Below are 15,639 nucleotides of genomic sequence, written 5' to 3' on the forward strand. Positions count from 1 at the left end.
ACAAGCCTGGACTCAGCAAAACAGCAGAAATAACCTCCAGTTTATGTAGATCTCACCTGGACATTCAGTAAAACACACGGCAAGTGCTGGACTGTAGACAGGTCCAGCCTCCTCAATAGGAGACACAGCACCTGTTAAACAGCTCATCCAATACCTAACCCATTTCAGTTATTTTCTGAATGAGGCTTGAGTTTAGCCTCAAACTCTGGCCAATATGGAACAGAGGAACCTGTTCCTCTAGGAAGGTGTGCTCTGATTTCCATAAAAAATAACTTAGAGGGGCTGGCCTGATGGCATAGTGGTTAGGTTCATGTACTCTACTTTGATGGCCTGAGGTTCATGGGTTGGGATTCTGGGCAGGGACCTACACACTGCTAATCAAGCCATGCTGTGGTGGCGTCCCACATGCAAAAGTGAGGAAGATTGGCACAGATGTTAGCTCAGGGCCGAACTTCCTCACCAAATAAATAAACATCTTAGAAAGTTTGCTAACCAATGTTTATATGTTGGTGGTTGCTCTTCCAGTTTTTCTTGTATTCTTGGTAGATAGGTCCACATCTTTTTAGACATACATATTATTTCATTTGTTCATTTATTCACCAAATATTTTCTGAAGAATTCTGGCACAGGCAACTAACTCCTCTGTACTGATAAGGACAATCAGTAGAGAAATCATGTGCAAGTTTTTGGATATATCAGAATTTTTCCTCAATTTTATTGGGCTATTGTCCCAGAAATATAACTGCTCTAACCATACCCTGCAATTAATTTAATAAATACATGGGATATCATTTCTAAACTGAAATAACTTCAACCTCCTTAAGCAAATAGGTTAATCTGGAGAGCTTATTATATATAAGTATTATGGTAGGCACTGGGGATATAAAGATAAATTAAGACTTATTTGCTCTTAAAGAGCTCCCAATCTGGATGGAGAGTGGAGAGCAAGATATATATATATATTTTTTTTAACTCTAATATAATGTGCTTATTGTCATATAATGAATATTTAAACAATACGCTATGGAACTACAGAGGAAGGAATAACTAATTCTTCTAGAGGGAAGAAGTCAGATTTCCAAAGGAGGTAGCATTTGAACTGGTCCCTGAATGATAAATAGTAGAATTTCATCAGAAGTAGGAGGAGGAAGCACACGTTAGGTAAGAAAAACAGAACGAAGAAAGGCACAGAGGCCTAATTATGCGTAACATTGTTAAGAACAATTTCAATATGGCTGGAACACTGAAACATATGGGGGAGTTGTAGCTGAAAATGAAGGTGGAAAGTCAGATTTTACCCTATGTTGAAGAGCAGAAAAAGATTTTTAAATAAAAAAGTAAGAGGACCATATTTAACACAAGTTTTTTAGACCTCTAATGTTGGAGTTAGGTGCTGGTGCTGGGGATACAAAGATGAATAACACATGTTCTCTGCCCTCAAGGAACCACTTGAGACAGTAAGTTGGTCAACTTTGTGCAGGATGTAGCAGGGAGAGGCTGGAGGGAGGGAGAATAGTAGGAAGACCAGTGCAATAGTGTTAACTAGACGATATAAGAGCATAACAAAAAAAGAGGGCATGGTGTAGTGGAAATGCCATTGGCAAGAAAATCAGATGGACCTTAGTTCAAATCCCAGATCTGCAGTGACAAACAGATCACTTTTGGGGCAAGCTATTGAATTTCTCTGTAGTTTCAGTTTCCTTGGATGTAAAATGGTGATCATAATACATATATTTTTTAGAGTTGTTATGAAGACTAGAAATAATATTCTAAACCATATCTCATGCTTAGCTCAATACATTTTAGTGACTATTTTTAATAAAAGAAGAGAACATAGATATACCAGAGATTTAAGAGAAAATAAAAGTAGGACTTAAGTGGTTGATTGTGGGGAATGAGGGAGGGGGAAGAATCAAGTGTTACTCGAATGCTTTAGAGTAGGTGACTGGGTACCTGGTAGAGGTTCCTACCTCTGTCTGGTCTGAATTTACACTCTAAGAAATGTGGTGGTATTCTATGGAGGATACATGTTTTAAAATTTGTTTTCTCATGAATTCCAATACATTTCCACATAAATTTCCCAACTCAAATGTTATTTATATAACAGTAGGCAGTCTGCCATCAAATAGGAATTCTCTTCAAGATCTTTAGTGGTTAATTTCAAGTCCTGTGCTCATTTATTCAAATCAATGTTTATATAAGAATGAATCAGAAAAACATTCTATGCTTCTTGATTAGTAGAGGACCCTAAGAGAAGAGAGGGTGACCAATTCGATGCAATAAAGCAATGAGTCTCTGAAGCCAGGCTAAACGGAGAATTTACTCTTAAATGCCTAAAAGAAAAAAGACAGTATTTCAGAGGATTATGGGTTTTTCTGGTGTGTGTGTTTTTTTAATCTTTAGGCTTTCCATAACAGGCTAGAACAGAAAGACTTAAAATATTTCGGAAGATTCTTTTCCCAACGAATAAGTGGCGCTGATTCCTATAATAAAGTATTTTATGAATTTCTATTACAACATTCATAGGTGTGGAAATTCATTTTATGCATTATGTTTTATTATAGTAGTGTTGGCTAAAATAGCATAGTGTTCATAGACAGGAAATGACCAAAAATAAACCAGTTTCACTGCATGCATCCAATGTAAGCAAAGAAAACATTACACCAAGTGTTTTCCCATTTCTGGCAGGAGAAAGAAAGCTGCAATATGTCATTTTACTGTAGAGTTGTCCCAAGTACAGTGAACAGTGAAATCATTAATGGGATATACCAAAGTTTTACAGAATTTCTTCCCTTTAATGTGCCTATAATTTTTTCATGGATACTTGTTTCCAGGCATTCAGTTACACACCCATAAGCCAAAGGTCACAGACATTGTAACACAAGAATTAGCCACTTTTTTGGCATGATGAAATACTAAAGACTATAAATGGGATTGCTAAAAATGGAAAACTTTATGTAGTATTAAAAAAACAAATCAGAACACTAAGGAAGAGACTTTGTGGCCCTCTGACTGCCTTTCTACCTTTAGAAAGAGCCAGGCTTATATCATTCCAGAAAGATGAAATTTAACTATATTTTTCAAGATTTACAGAGAATGTAGTAACACAACTTCTAATATTTAAAACATTCACTTTGTACTTTCAGATAAAATAGCAGACAGGCTGAGCACATGTGTGAAACCCTTCCCTCTAAGACCCTAAGTGATTAACATGGTATAAAGCCACAACAGCAATAACAATCTGCAGCAAGAAGTTTCAGCAAAATTCTGGAAGCTGGAAAGTGAAGAATGTTGAGTGACAAAGAAGGACAAAGGAAGCCATTGCTTTGAATATGCATTGGGGACAAGAACAAAGATGGCAGCCAACATGCCCAGTAGAACTTTGGAGAGGAAAGAACAGTAGATATAATAGAAGAAGGAGTGAGAAGTGAGAGTGAACACAGGGGCATCAGTTGAAGATCTATAAAAGGACCTTGCCACCTACTGCTCCCACTGCCAACAAAAGTCAGAGTAGCATCGCAGATCAGTGGGGAAAGAAAAGCATATTCAATAAATAACACTAGGGCAATTGGTTATCTCTATAGAGGAAAAATAAACAAATCAGATCCCAACCTCAAACTTAAAAAATCAATTCCATGTTAAAAACTAAAATATGAACAGCTAAATGTTAAACCTTCAGGAAGACAAAATGGGAGATATTTTTATAATCTCAATGTGGTAAAAGATTTTTTTTCTTTAAATGCAATCTAAATAGGTAAACCATAAAAGAAAAGATACAGTTATTGATATCTTCACAATATTAATAGTATTTAAAGTCAAAGACATATATGAGCAAAAAGTATATCTAAATCTTATAAATCAAGAAATAGCATGATATACATTTAGAGATTTGGTCGAAAAGGAGTTGGCAAGATATACTTAAAAAAAGAAAAGAGTAGCCACATAGGTAAAAGGAAAATCAGGTGAATATGCTCTCAAGAAAGTCAGTGCAGAGAGCCTTTCGACAATGCAGAGTGTCAACTATGTCAAATGGTGTGGACAGTCCAAGTAAAATAAGGTCTTAAAGTTCAAAAAGTCAATATGGATCCTCTGGTTAAGAGCACCTGGTATAGACGTATACAAGGTATAACAAGCTCTTTTAGAAATGATTCTACCTTTCTGATGTAAGAGATTTTACAGGAATCAGATAACCACAAACTACACTGAAGAAATTATCTGCAACCACTAGAAGTTATAAGTAACTGATGTTGCTTTATGGTCTCCACCAATAATTCACTCTCTCAAAAGTTTCATTTTTCTGACTTCATATATAAATATCATCTGTCTCCTTGATTTAACAGTTTTTAGGTCATTAAAAAGGGTCAGACTGGAGCCAGCCTGGTGGCATAGTGGTTAAGTTCACATGCTCTACTTTGGCAGCCTGGGGTCTGTGGGTTCAGATCCCAGGCACAGACCTGCACACTGCTCATCAAGCCATGCTGTGGCGGTGTCCCACATACAAAGTAAAGGAAGACTGGCACAGATGTTAGCTCAGTGACAATCTTCCTCAAGCAAAAAGAGGAAGATTGGTAACAGATGTTAGCTCAGGGCCAAACTTCCTCACCAAAACAAAAGGGTCAGACCAAGCTAACATAATGGTGTCTCCATGGCACTTTGAACTGACATGAACAGAAAATAAATCTTTTGTCAGAAACTATGGCTCTCTTTCCTAATGATTCATTCCTGTTCTCCGTATCCTCTCCATTGAACCCATTCATCACTTTTCCCGTCTCTCCCAAACTTTTCCTTTGTGGTCCTTGCTTAAAAAGCCTCTGACTTTGTGGAACTCCTAATAAAAATTCTGAAACTCTTGGCAGTAACTATAAGGCACAAGAATTTTCACTAACAGACACTTCCTCTTTCTCTTGGAACTGATTGCTTGTTTTTGAAACACAAAAGTAAACACTATCATTTTAAACTATTTTAGAAGGTCACAAAATTTGGGGCCATAAGCTGCTTAAAAAGTTCAAAGTCATAGGAAAGTCACATTAATACTCTGGAAAACACCTATCAGAGAGAGTTTTGCTGGGTAAAAGAGCCAATTAGTAAACAAAAACCCTACTCCACTCACTGCTGCCCCAACACTAATAAAACCTGAAGAGTGAACAGCCCTCTAACAAGAGCATAGGATGCACGGCTGAGATTGCGAGGAGATGGTCATTGTTGAATACCTCGGCCCTTGCTTCCACGCCTAGTTCTACCACCAACAACTTTAGTGTCTATGACAATAGCTTCAACTGATCTTCTCTCCTCTGATGACTTTCACTTCTACTCTTCTCCAACAATCCATTCCCATGGCCCAACAATGGCCTCCAAATTGCTTTTAACATTTTCATTACGTAGATATGTTCCACCTCTAAAATCTTCAACTTCAAAAACTTACTCTGACCAAAAATTCCCACCATTCTAGGTCACTATTAACCCTCTTACTTTATATACTTCTCATCTTCAACTTCATTTACAATTCCAGTACCAGAAACACTAAATTTTCTTCCAATCTGTCGGCAACCTTCTGTTTTTCAATTCCTTAAAAATCTAGCCTAGACCATAGGACCCATCATTTCTTTCTTTTGTCATTATACTTGAATTTCTTATTCCTTATCTTTGATCCTTTGTCTCCTCATTCTTTATCAGACATTTAGCTTCTTTACTGTTGTATCTAGTTTCTGTGCTCCTGGAATACCCACTCAACAATTCAGACTACGGTTGCTACAACTTCATGGTCTCTAACCTCATTTAGTTCCTCAGAATTTTCCCTTAATCTTTCAACACTTCCCCAGTTAGCTCCTTCTGGATACCAAACAAGACCTGAAAAAATGGAGAGATATACCATGATTTTTAAAGTGATGATTTATTACCTTAAAACTGTCAATCTTTCTGAAATGAATAACTTAAATGGCATTTGAATAAGATTCTTAACATTTCTATTTAGATTAAATGATTTTACATTTAAAATAATATGGAAGAACAAGTGTGCGAGAATTGAAACTTTGAAAATAATGAAAGCAGATTTCCCCTACTAGATATTAAAACTCACTACAAAACTACTATAATCAAAATAGTCTGGTATTGGCATAAAGCAGATAAATAGAATAGTAAAATGGAATAGAAAATCCAGAAACACATTCAAATATTTATGGGAACTTAAACAAGATGAAAATGGCATTCTCATTTAAAAAGAGAATAGCTTAATTAAGGAATGCTATTAGCAAATTGAATAGTCAACTGAAATAAAATTAAGTTAGACTCTCACCTAACACCATATTTAAAAATAAATTTGATGTATTAAAGGACTAACTTTTAAAAGCTTATTAAAACTTTAGAATAAAATTTGCAAGATTATTTGGACAAACTTGGGACCAGGAAACCTTCTTAAGGAATACAGGAAAAATATTTTGTTAAAAAGAGAAATCAGAAATAGAACTGATGTGTAGTATTTCCTAAGTCTAAATCCAAAGATATAAAGATTTATCTTTATAAAGTGATATAATTCTAATCAAGTATAATTATATTTTGACATTTAAATGATATTAAATAAAGCTCTAGGGCAATATAAAATGATATGTTTGTTATATAAATTATCACTTAATTAGAATTTCTATGCTTGTTGCCTTATTTTTCTAGCTGAAAGAGCTGAGCAGTCCTACAAGGGAATACCCAGGACAACTGAGAGAAGTACACTGATCAATATAAATTAATCGTATAACTAAAATTTTTGAAGTATACTCGTCTAAACATATGCCAGACTCTTTAACTTCACAAAACTTTCAAAATATTATTCTAATGCTTCCTAAATTACTTTCTTTATTACATTCTTTCTATACAAAAAGCTTAAAGAATACTGCCTAAAAACCTGAAATAAAGTTACAGTATAGTTAGTCTGAAATGTGTTTCAGAATTTGGGTAAGGTCATTAGATAACTGCTTCATCAAATGAAACAAAATGGAAATGCATTCTATCTTTGATTTTTAGGCTTTATTTTAAAATTACACATATATTTAAAATTACAAATAAACTATAAAGATAAATATGCTTTATGCCCCTCTCATTTACTTGATTCCAATATCAAGTGGAAGAGAAAGAGAAATATGTGAAGCCTAGACAGTGTGCTCAGATTTGCTCATGAACTAGGGGTATGTAATATGCGACACGCATCATAGAAGAAAAGAGGTTGTGAGTCCCTGGAATAGACAGATATGGTAGAACACAACTGGAGTAATTATTCATATTTTATGCCGAATTGCTTAATACCACCAGTAAGGAGTAAGGTTTTGTGCTGGCTGCTGGGGACACAACAGAGGTCAAGACAAACAGGATTCTTTTCCTCTTGAAGCTTACCTTTTAGTGGGGAAGACAGATATGAAAGAACTCATTACCCATTAGTTATTTAATTATGGTTACGGTAAGTGCTAAAAGGGGGAAGTGCAGAGTACTGAGAGACAAAAAGGGTATCTGACCTAGATTAGTTGCTGGGAAGGTTAGCGAAGGCTTTTCAGAGGGTGTGGGGTTTAAATTTAATACCTCCAGGCAGGGTTGGAGTTAGCCAGGGCAGGTGAGGGAAGTGGTGCAGGGAAGCGGTGTCAGGGGAAAATACAACTGTTTCCAGGAGAAAGTTTCTGAGGCAGGAAGTAACCGAACCAAAACTCATTGAGGCTGCAGCATAAGAATAAAGTGGCTGATGGTATGGAATAAAGTAGGTGAGGTGGAGAGAGGACCTCATAGCCTTTATTAGCTAATCTAGATTTTTTCCTATGAAAAATAGGAAACCACTGAAGGGTTTTTAAATTATGGGTTAGATTATATTTTTAATATTTCCATCTTAACTTTTAAATTTAAACTTCTAATTTCAGTAGGTTTTCTTAAGAAAACTATTTTTTTTTTTCCTGAAGAAGACTAGCCCTGAGTTAACATCTGTGCCAATCTTCCTCCACTTTATATGTGGGTTGCTGCCACAGCACGGCTGCCAAGTGGTGTAGGTCCATGCCTGGGATCCAAACCTGGGAACCTGGGCCGCTGAAGCAGAGCGCACCAAACTTAATCACTAAGCCATGGGGCTGGCCCCAAGAAAACTATCTTTAAATAATTATATGTGAAATAGTCCCATTTCTGCTCCAAATTCAGTTCTCCAAAGACACTCATATCTGGAAAGAATACCATTCCATACCCTGTTTCTTCTGGAAATGCAGAGATGGTGCTTCCATCGACTTGACCAGGGTCCTGAGAAGGAGAATCAGAATCTTTTCTATCTTGATTTGCAGCAATACTGGTTACTCGATGTTGTTGCAAGTCCCACTTTCGAGCTACGTTGTTAATTGTTAACCTTTTCTTCTCCTGTGAAAAAGTTCATTGTGACAGGAATTACATAATGCAATTTTTGTAGCAGGTCAGTATCCAAGGAGCACAGACTAATTATTACACTTTCAAAGGAGTCTATTCCTTAAAAGTAGCTACCAAACATGCATTCTAAAACAAAGTACAAATGGCCTTTATCTACTCTGTGCATTTACACATCTCAATAATGGTCTATTATACTCAAAGAAAAAAATAATCTACAAATAATAATTACTCACATTGGAGATACAAAAATTTACTATCTAAAAATTTAATTTGACAGAAATTTATACAGTTAAGGGATATCTGAAATTTTAATTTGACAGAAATTTATATGCCTTTGTGTTTAAACATAGCAAGAACAAACTAATGATACTTTAATTTTCCTGTCCAATAATTAGTACTAACATGGTGGATAATCTTGATGGAGAGAGAGGAAAAGGAAAGGGATTAATTAATGTTCCAAGCTTCATAGTATAAATTACAACGTCTGAAAATTAATAATTATATGTAGACCACTAAAAGAAATAGTACTAAGTTGAAATATTTCTAGGTAACTAGTACCATCCTAGATGAATAGGGAAGAAGTTAATTCATCGCATGTAATGGATGCCTTAGGGCAGTAGTTCTCAAATTTTAGAGTACCTCAAATCACCTGGAGAACTTATTGAAACACCAAGTGCTGGTTCTCACTTCATTCTAATTTAATGTTTTTGAGTTGGGGCTCAAGAATCTGCATTTCTAACAAGCTCCCAGGTGTTGCTAATGCTACTGGTCCATGAACCTCACTTTGAGAACCACTGGTTTTGGGCACTGGGGCTCCATTCTCTCACAGAAACCTGTTGAGAAAGAGCAGATCTAGACTACTGAAAGACACTGTGCAATGTTGAAACGTTTCTAATTAAACTATATACACTGATGCAAAAAAAATCACTATTCTGGTAAAGTCTCCATTATCAAAGTTAATGTGTTAAAGCGGCATGTCAATTAGATCAGAGGGCTGAAAATAGACACTTGCCTCTCCTCTCTGCTAAGGGCACGATCATCCACTGGAAACTCAGCTGTGTGATACTGACCCCTCTTCACCGGCTTCCCCGGAGCCCGGCGAGGCTCCTAGGAAGATTCTTTGCCCATTCCCTCAGAGCATATATAAATATATACTTGTAGAATAACTATATTTAGTTCCACATCTTTGCCTATATTTGGTTATCTAAAATTTTAGCACGTAGGAATGGCACTGGATAGGAATAAAAAGTGATGAGAAAGCTTAATTAAAACTAAACTTTTTCGAAGTTCTATTTTTGTGTTTAAAAATGTTTTTAGCATGGGTTCTTTTTTTCTATTGCTTGGTATTTCGAATTTATCTATATAATTCAAAGGGTTATACTTAATATGTATATACTTCTGAGACTTTTAAAATTTTTGTATGTCTTTCCCTGAAGCAAGTAGGAAGCTTTTGTTCTTTTGTAATTATTTCCCCCAAATCTATAATAAAAAGGTGTTCTACCTTAAGGAATTCTATTTCAGTTATTTGCAGATGACTGGGACAAGTAAATTCTCAATCTAAGCAATGCCACTATTTTTACTCAGGACCAAGGCCACTTTAAGAGAGGGAGGGACAGTGAGTGGATGGAGGATGGCTATCCTGCTGACTCCATGCATTTGGTTTTCTGGCTGACTGGGGGTTGGTAGAAAGAAATATTCCTAATGGGGTAGATATAGCAGTGCTTAGAAAAAAGACACAAAATATCTCTGCACCACTGAGCATGTTAACAAATTTATAACAAGCTACTCTGAAAATGCAAACAGTTTCCTATACCCACTCCAAAGTTAAGCTTCTTTCACTTGGGTTATTAAAATCAGATCAACACCAGGTTAACTAAGAGAATGGATATTTTTCCTGGGGCCAGGGAAAGGGAAGACATTTTAGAAAAGGACTGCAACCTGGGGTCAGGTAGGTATCACTGGCTGGCCAGGGGGCCACGTAAGAACTCTAGGTATCTGTGGGACAAGGGAAAAAAAAAAGCACTGGCCAGCCTGGTGGCATAGTGGTTAACGAGCTCCACTTCAGCGGCCCGGGGTTCACCAGTTCCAATCCTGGGTGCAGATCCACACACTGCTTATCAAGCCATGCTGTGGCAGGCCTCCCACATATAAAGTAGAGGAAGATGGGAACAGATGTTAGCTCAGGGCCAATCTTCCTTAGCAAAAAAAAGGAAGATTGTGGCAGATGTTAGTTCAGGGCTAATCTTCATTAAAAAAAAAAAAATTAAAAAAACAAAAGAAGGCTAGACATTCTGCAAGACAAAAAGAGAGGGTACCCAAAGAAAATTTTACGCTTAAAGATCATGGATGCATTTGGTGTATCAGTTACAATCATGTTTCTAAAGCTAGATGGCAATAAATTGTCAACTCTGTGTTAAAGTGACAATTATTTTAGAAGACGCCAAATTTCAGCTTCTGCCACTTGAGTCTATTCACAGCTCAAGCAATACCTCACCAGTATATACCATAGCTATTATTCTCATTCATTTCCAAAGTTGCAAGGAAAATAGAAAGATAGAAAAGCAACAAGGCAAAAGATCCATGTTGATACACTCTTCCTGTCCCTCTATAACCACCCGCCCCATTTTCTTAATGATCAATATGTGTTGTCACGTGAAACAATCCCCACCAAATGCTGAGGGTTTTTGGTATCATGACCCAGAATCTGAGCTAGGGCTAGAACCCAGGTCTCCTGATTTCCCATGCTTTTCCTCTTATTGAAAAATTTTAAAGCTAAATAACCCTCATAATTAAAGAGCCCCTTTTAGTGGCTTGAAGAGAAACATTAGCCATTTTTTGAAGTTTTCATACAAATTTTCCAAACATTTAAAAATCACGTTTGCTAAAAATTTAATGGCACTTTTCCAAAAACTCTGATGATAACAAGCAGCTGAACTGAATACATAACAAAAACCTTTCGGTTCAAAGGTGGAGTCCACGACAATTTGTTGCCTATGGGGGCTCTACTTACGCTGGTAGCCTTAGAGCTAAATCATCAATGGAGTTTCTAAGTTTATTCTTCCTTTCTATTGCCCAGGGCCCACACAAAAGTGTTCTTTATGTAGCTTTAGTCTATTTATTCACATATTTTTATTCATTTATTCACTCATTCATCTGACAGCAGCAGCTACATGATAGGAAATAATATTTTTTCTAAATGAATCATTCAGAAAATTTGCCACTAGTATTATCTGGCAATGGTAAATCTTGCTCCTACACATTTAAAAAATACTGCCTAAAACTACTGTATATTTCTTATAAACCAAGGTGTTTCTGGCCAATCTATAGGGATATTCCAGCATAAGAAAGACTAAAATCCTATTGGCTAAATCAATAAAAAGGTAGAGTTGTCAAGAGAGGGTTTAGGCACGTCTGATTAATGGATGAAGAGAAAACAGATAAAAGCTGGTGAGGAGTCAGCAGGTTAGAGATAACAGCAGGTGAGAAAATTACAGCACACTGACGAACAGTTCTAATTACTTTTGAAGTAGTTGTCCTGAGCTGAGAGGGCTTGGGACCAAGTTGTGGCTTTTATTTTTTGTTATTTTAGGAGTAGTTTTCATAGAGTAAAACTCACAGATTCAAATGTACTCTTTGGTGAGTTTTGACAATGCATATACCCGTGTAATCCATACCCCTATCAAGATCACCACATTTCCATCACCCCAGTAAGTTCTCTTGTTTCCTAAGTGTATTGTATACAACTTTGTATCCCTACCAGTCATTTTTGAATTCTGAATGCCATTTTAATTTTAAAAAGAAAAGTACCTACATAACAGAAGAATGAGTAGTGATAATCAGGGTGATATCCTTAGTTTTAGAACATAGTATGAAGCGTAACATGAGCTATAAACTTTAAGCTGTCTTTATTATACTTTGAGATGATATAAAATATTTTAAAAGAAAATATTTTATTTAAGGAAAGTAATATCTGATATGCTAAATCAGTTAAAACCAGTTTAAAACAAGTTTTAATTCCTAAATTCCTCAAGATCTTTACTACCTCTATATCAGAGAAGCTAATGAAGTTTTAAAATTTAAAAAGCTACCGTTAAAAAAACCCCAAGTAGCAGAGCTCATTAAAATCTATCAGTAAAGATGACAGACTCTCACAGAGGTTTCCAAAATGAAGTGCACGTTCTGTGAGAATATATAAGGCGATGCCCTGGGGTAGAAAAATAGCAAATTCTGTTATATTTATTTTTTCTCTCTTCCTTTTAAAGTTTCTAGTTTTTGCATGTGTTTTATAATGTACATTATATAGTATTTCAGAAGCACTAGTTTACTTATAGGTGGTAATTTATAAAGTTTAGGGGTGTTTATTTCAAAAAAGCATTCTAACGATGGGATTGAAAAATTTACAAAGTTTGGAAATGACTGTTCTAGCTGACTCGCTAGCTCGCTTCAGTGTTTGAGTATGTGTACACACATGCATGCAGACATCAGAGAAAATACCTTAAGCAGTGATTGTTTTTGACTTTCCCGCTTCTTCTCTTCTTCTTTTTTGGCTATAACAGACGCCATACGCCTTTCTTCTTCCTAAAAGAAAATTTTTAAAAAGTATTATTAAGTATTTAATCTTTTTAATGCTAAATAGCTTTGGTTCTGCAAGTCCGTTTTTCTTTGTGAGAGGCATACTACTTGCTAATAGAAAATATGCCCTCAAAGAAAAGTTAGTATGTTCCTCTTTATTTTCTTTTTCCTTATTAATTCTAAAAAACCTATGCATTCTTAACTCTACTCCCAACTCTGGATCTGAGATGAATCTAGCTAACACAAGAAAGAAAAATTAATGAGAAGAAAAAGAAAAAAGGGGAAAGCAGGTTTGTATAATTTTTCTTTATATACCGTGCACTAAAATTCCACATAGAAAGACTTAACAAACTTTCTACCTTGAAGATAAAAAAGGGTCAAAATTATACTTCTAACAATTTTGATTTGATCTATGGTTGTAAATCTGAGCTTTTTAAATGATAAAACAAGAGAGAAAGCCTTTTAAAAAACTCTTCATTGATACTAATATTCTCCATCAATATCATTACTTTTACTTTGTTTTTAAGTTGATTTGACCAGTCTAATTTCTTAAATTCTAAAAACCATGAAATAACATTATAGTTTAGAAAGTTTAAAAAAAAAATCAGTCATAATCCTAACACCCTAACTCAAGTCTTATCATTTCTGTATCACCTTACAATATTTACTATAAGCACATTTTTAAAAGTTGTGATCTGTATGCACAATCTGGATCATGTTTTCTTCCCTGAAGATTGTCAAATTTTAATAGAATAAGATATAACCATGTAACTTTCAGTTTTGATTATCAAAAGATTTGTAGGCATTCAAAATGATGTCACAATTTGAGAAAACAATTTCTTCATAAAAGACAAGCTTCAAACTATCTTCAGAATCGGAAACCATGAAAAGTAATTTAGCACATTTGAAGGAGAACTCTTTTAGAAACGAAAAATTACAAAAACTGAAACTAAAAATTCAATGGAGGGAGGTTGAAGAGCAGATTTTACACAGCTGAAGAGAGAATCAGTCAATTGGAAAATAGGTCAGAAGAAATTTTCCTATATGCTTTCATAGCATCCTAGACTTCGCTATCATAGCACTTAACTTGTTTCATTTTAATTATCTCTGGTACTGGGGCCAGCCCTGTGGCCAAGTTTGTGTGCTCCGCTGCGGCAGCCCAGTGTTTTGTCGGTTCGAATCCTGGGCGCGGACATGGTACCGCTCATCAGGCCATGCTGAGGCAGCATCCCACGTGCCACAACTAGAAGGACCCACAACTAAGAATTTACAACCATGTACCAGGGGGCTTTGGGGAGAAAAATGAAAAAAATAAAATCTTTAATTATCTCTGGTACTGTCTCTCCCCTCTCCTGCTCCAAACAGCTCCATGAAAGTATGGACCATGTCAACTCCTGGCACATAGTAGATACTCAATAAATGTATATTTAAAGACTGAACTATTGAATATAAATCTTTATATATCTATTCAATAATTTCTTAAAACTGGAACTGATAAATCAAATGGTAGACATATTTCTAGGGCTTTTGATATGTTTGCTAATTGCCCTCCATAAAGGTAATACTAATTTACATTCCTACCAAAAGTCAACATTTGTCTTAAAACATGATGGATAGTCATAAGAGCAGTTCGCCAAATATTTCTGTGTCTTCCCACATCCAGGCCACATTGTGAGATAGCACTTCTTGCCCCCTTGAAGTTAGGTGTCATCATGTGACTTGCTTTGGCCAATGTCATATGAACAAAATGATATGTGTTTACTTCCAAGTGGAAGCTTTCAAAGACCAGGTATGATATAGCTATTCTCTCTCTCACTTCTGCTACAGAATCTGCAAAGCTCCAGATGGGGTCACTTTGAAGGCCTTGGTCCTAGAATGAGGACAACACAGAGTAAAGTTCCAAGACCACATACTATGGACAGACAGGCAGTATGAGCATGAAATAAACTGTGTTGCTTTAATCTACTAAAGTTAGAGAAGTTGTTACTGTAACATAATCTAGTCTATCCAGAGCAGTATATATTTTATATTAGAATTAAGGAAGACCAAAGAGGACATGAAAATGTATTTCTAGAAGTATTATAAATGCTTCTGAAAACAAAGCAAAGACCTAGACTAAAAAAGCATATTAAAGATGCACAAAAGAAACTATCACGGAGTTAAAAAGGAAACTAGAAGTATATCCATTAGAAGACTCTAATTTTAGAAATGAAGAAATGAACGCTCTGAGAAGTTTAACAGTTTATACAAGGTGACACAGCTACTGACCATGCCAGGATCAGGACCAGCAGCCACGTTTTGGGAGAAATGGGATTTGTAGTATTTCTTATAATAAGGTTATATTTAAATGTATTTTACTGATTTTAGAAAGATGAAAAAGGAGAGGTAAAAATTCAGTAGTAATCTGCCATATGATTTATTTGTTTTAAAGGGAATGGAAATGTAATGTGACTTCTGGTGAAGTATCTTTTACAATATGGAAAATAGTTATTTTTAATGTTTAAAGGCTGAGTAGAGGTAACGAGGAGAAATAAACTAAATAAGAAATTCAGAACTTTGATTCTGAACTTCATAAAATAGCTGGATTAATAATTATACTAAACTCTTCTGTTCAGCAAATACTGATTTGCTACCTATTAAGTATAATCTATTTCAGAACCAACTTTTTGAAAGAGCAAAATATATTGATGT

The 15,639-nt window shown here is 35.5% G+C and overlaps 1 protein-coding gene across 9 annotated transcripts in view; it reads right to left on the bottom strand.

The window, feature by feature from the left end:
* Positions 1 to 15,639, bottom strand: part of LRRC49 (leucine rich repeat containing 49) — a 137,880-nt gene that overhangs the window by 34,665 nt on the left and 87,576 nt on the right. For all 9 annotated transcript variants that reach the window (XM_014848223.3, XM_014848222.3, XM_070498953.1 and 6 more), the window contains 2 exons: positions 12,871 to 12,954; positions 8,204 to 8,370 (listed from right to left, as the gene is read on the bottom strand). In XM_014848223.3, the coding sequence (XP_014703709.1) occupies positions 8,204 to 8,370; positions 12,871 to 12,954 (251 nt within the window). The remainder of the gene's footprint in view (positions 1 to 8,203; positions 8,371 to 12,870; positions 12,955 to 15,639) is intronic.

This window comes from Equus asinus, chromosome 2 (genome assembly GCF_041296235.1).
Source record: "Equus asinus isolate D_3611 breed Donkey chromosome 2, EquAss-T2T_v2, whole genome shotgun sequence".
Classification (NCBI taxonomy): Eukaryota; Metazoa; Chordata; class Mammalia; order Perissodactyla; family Equidae; genus Equus; species Equus asinus.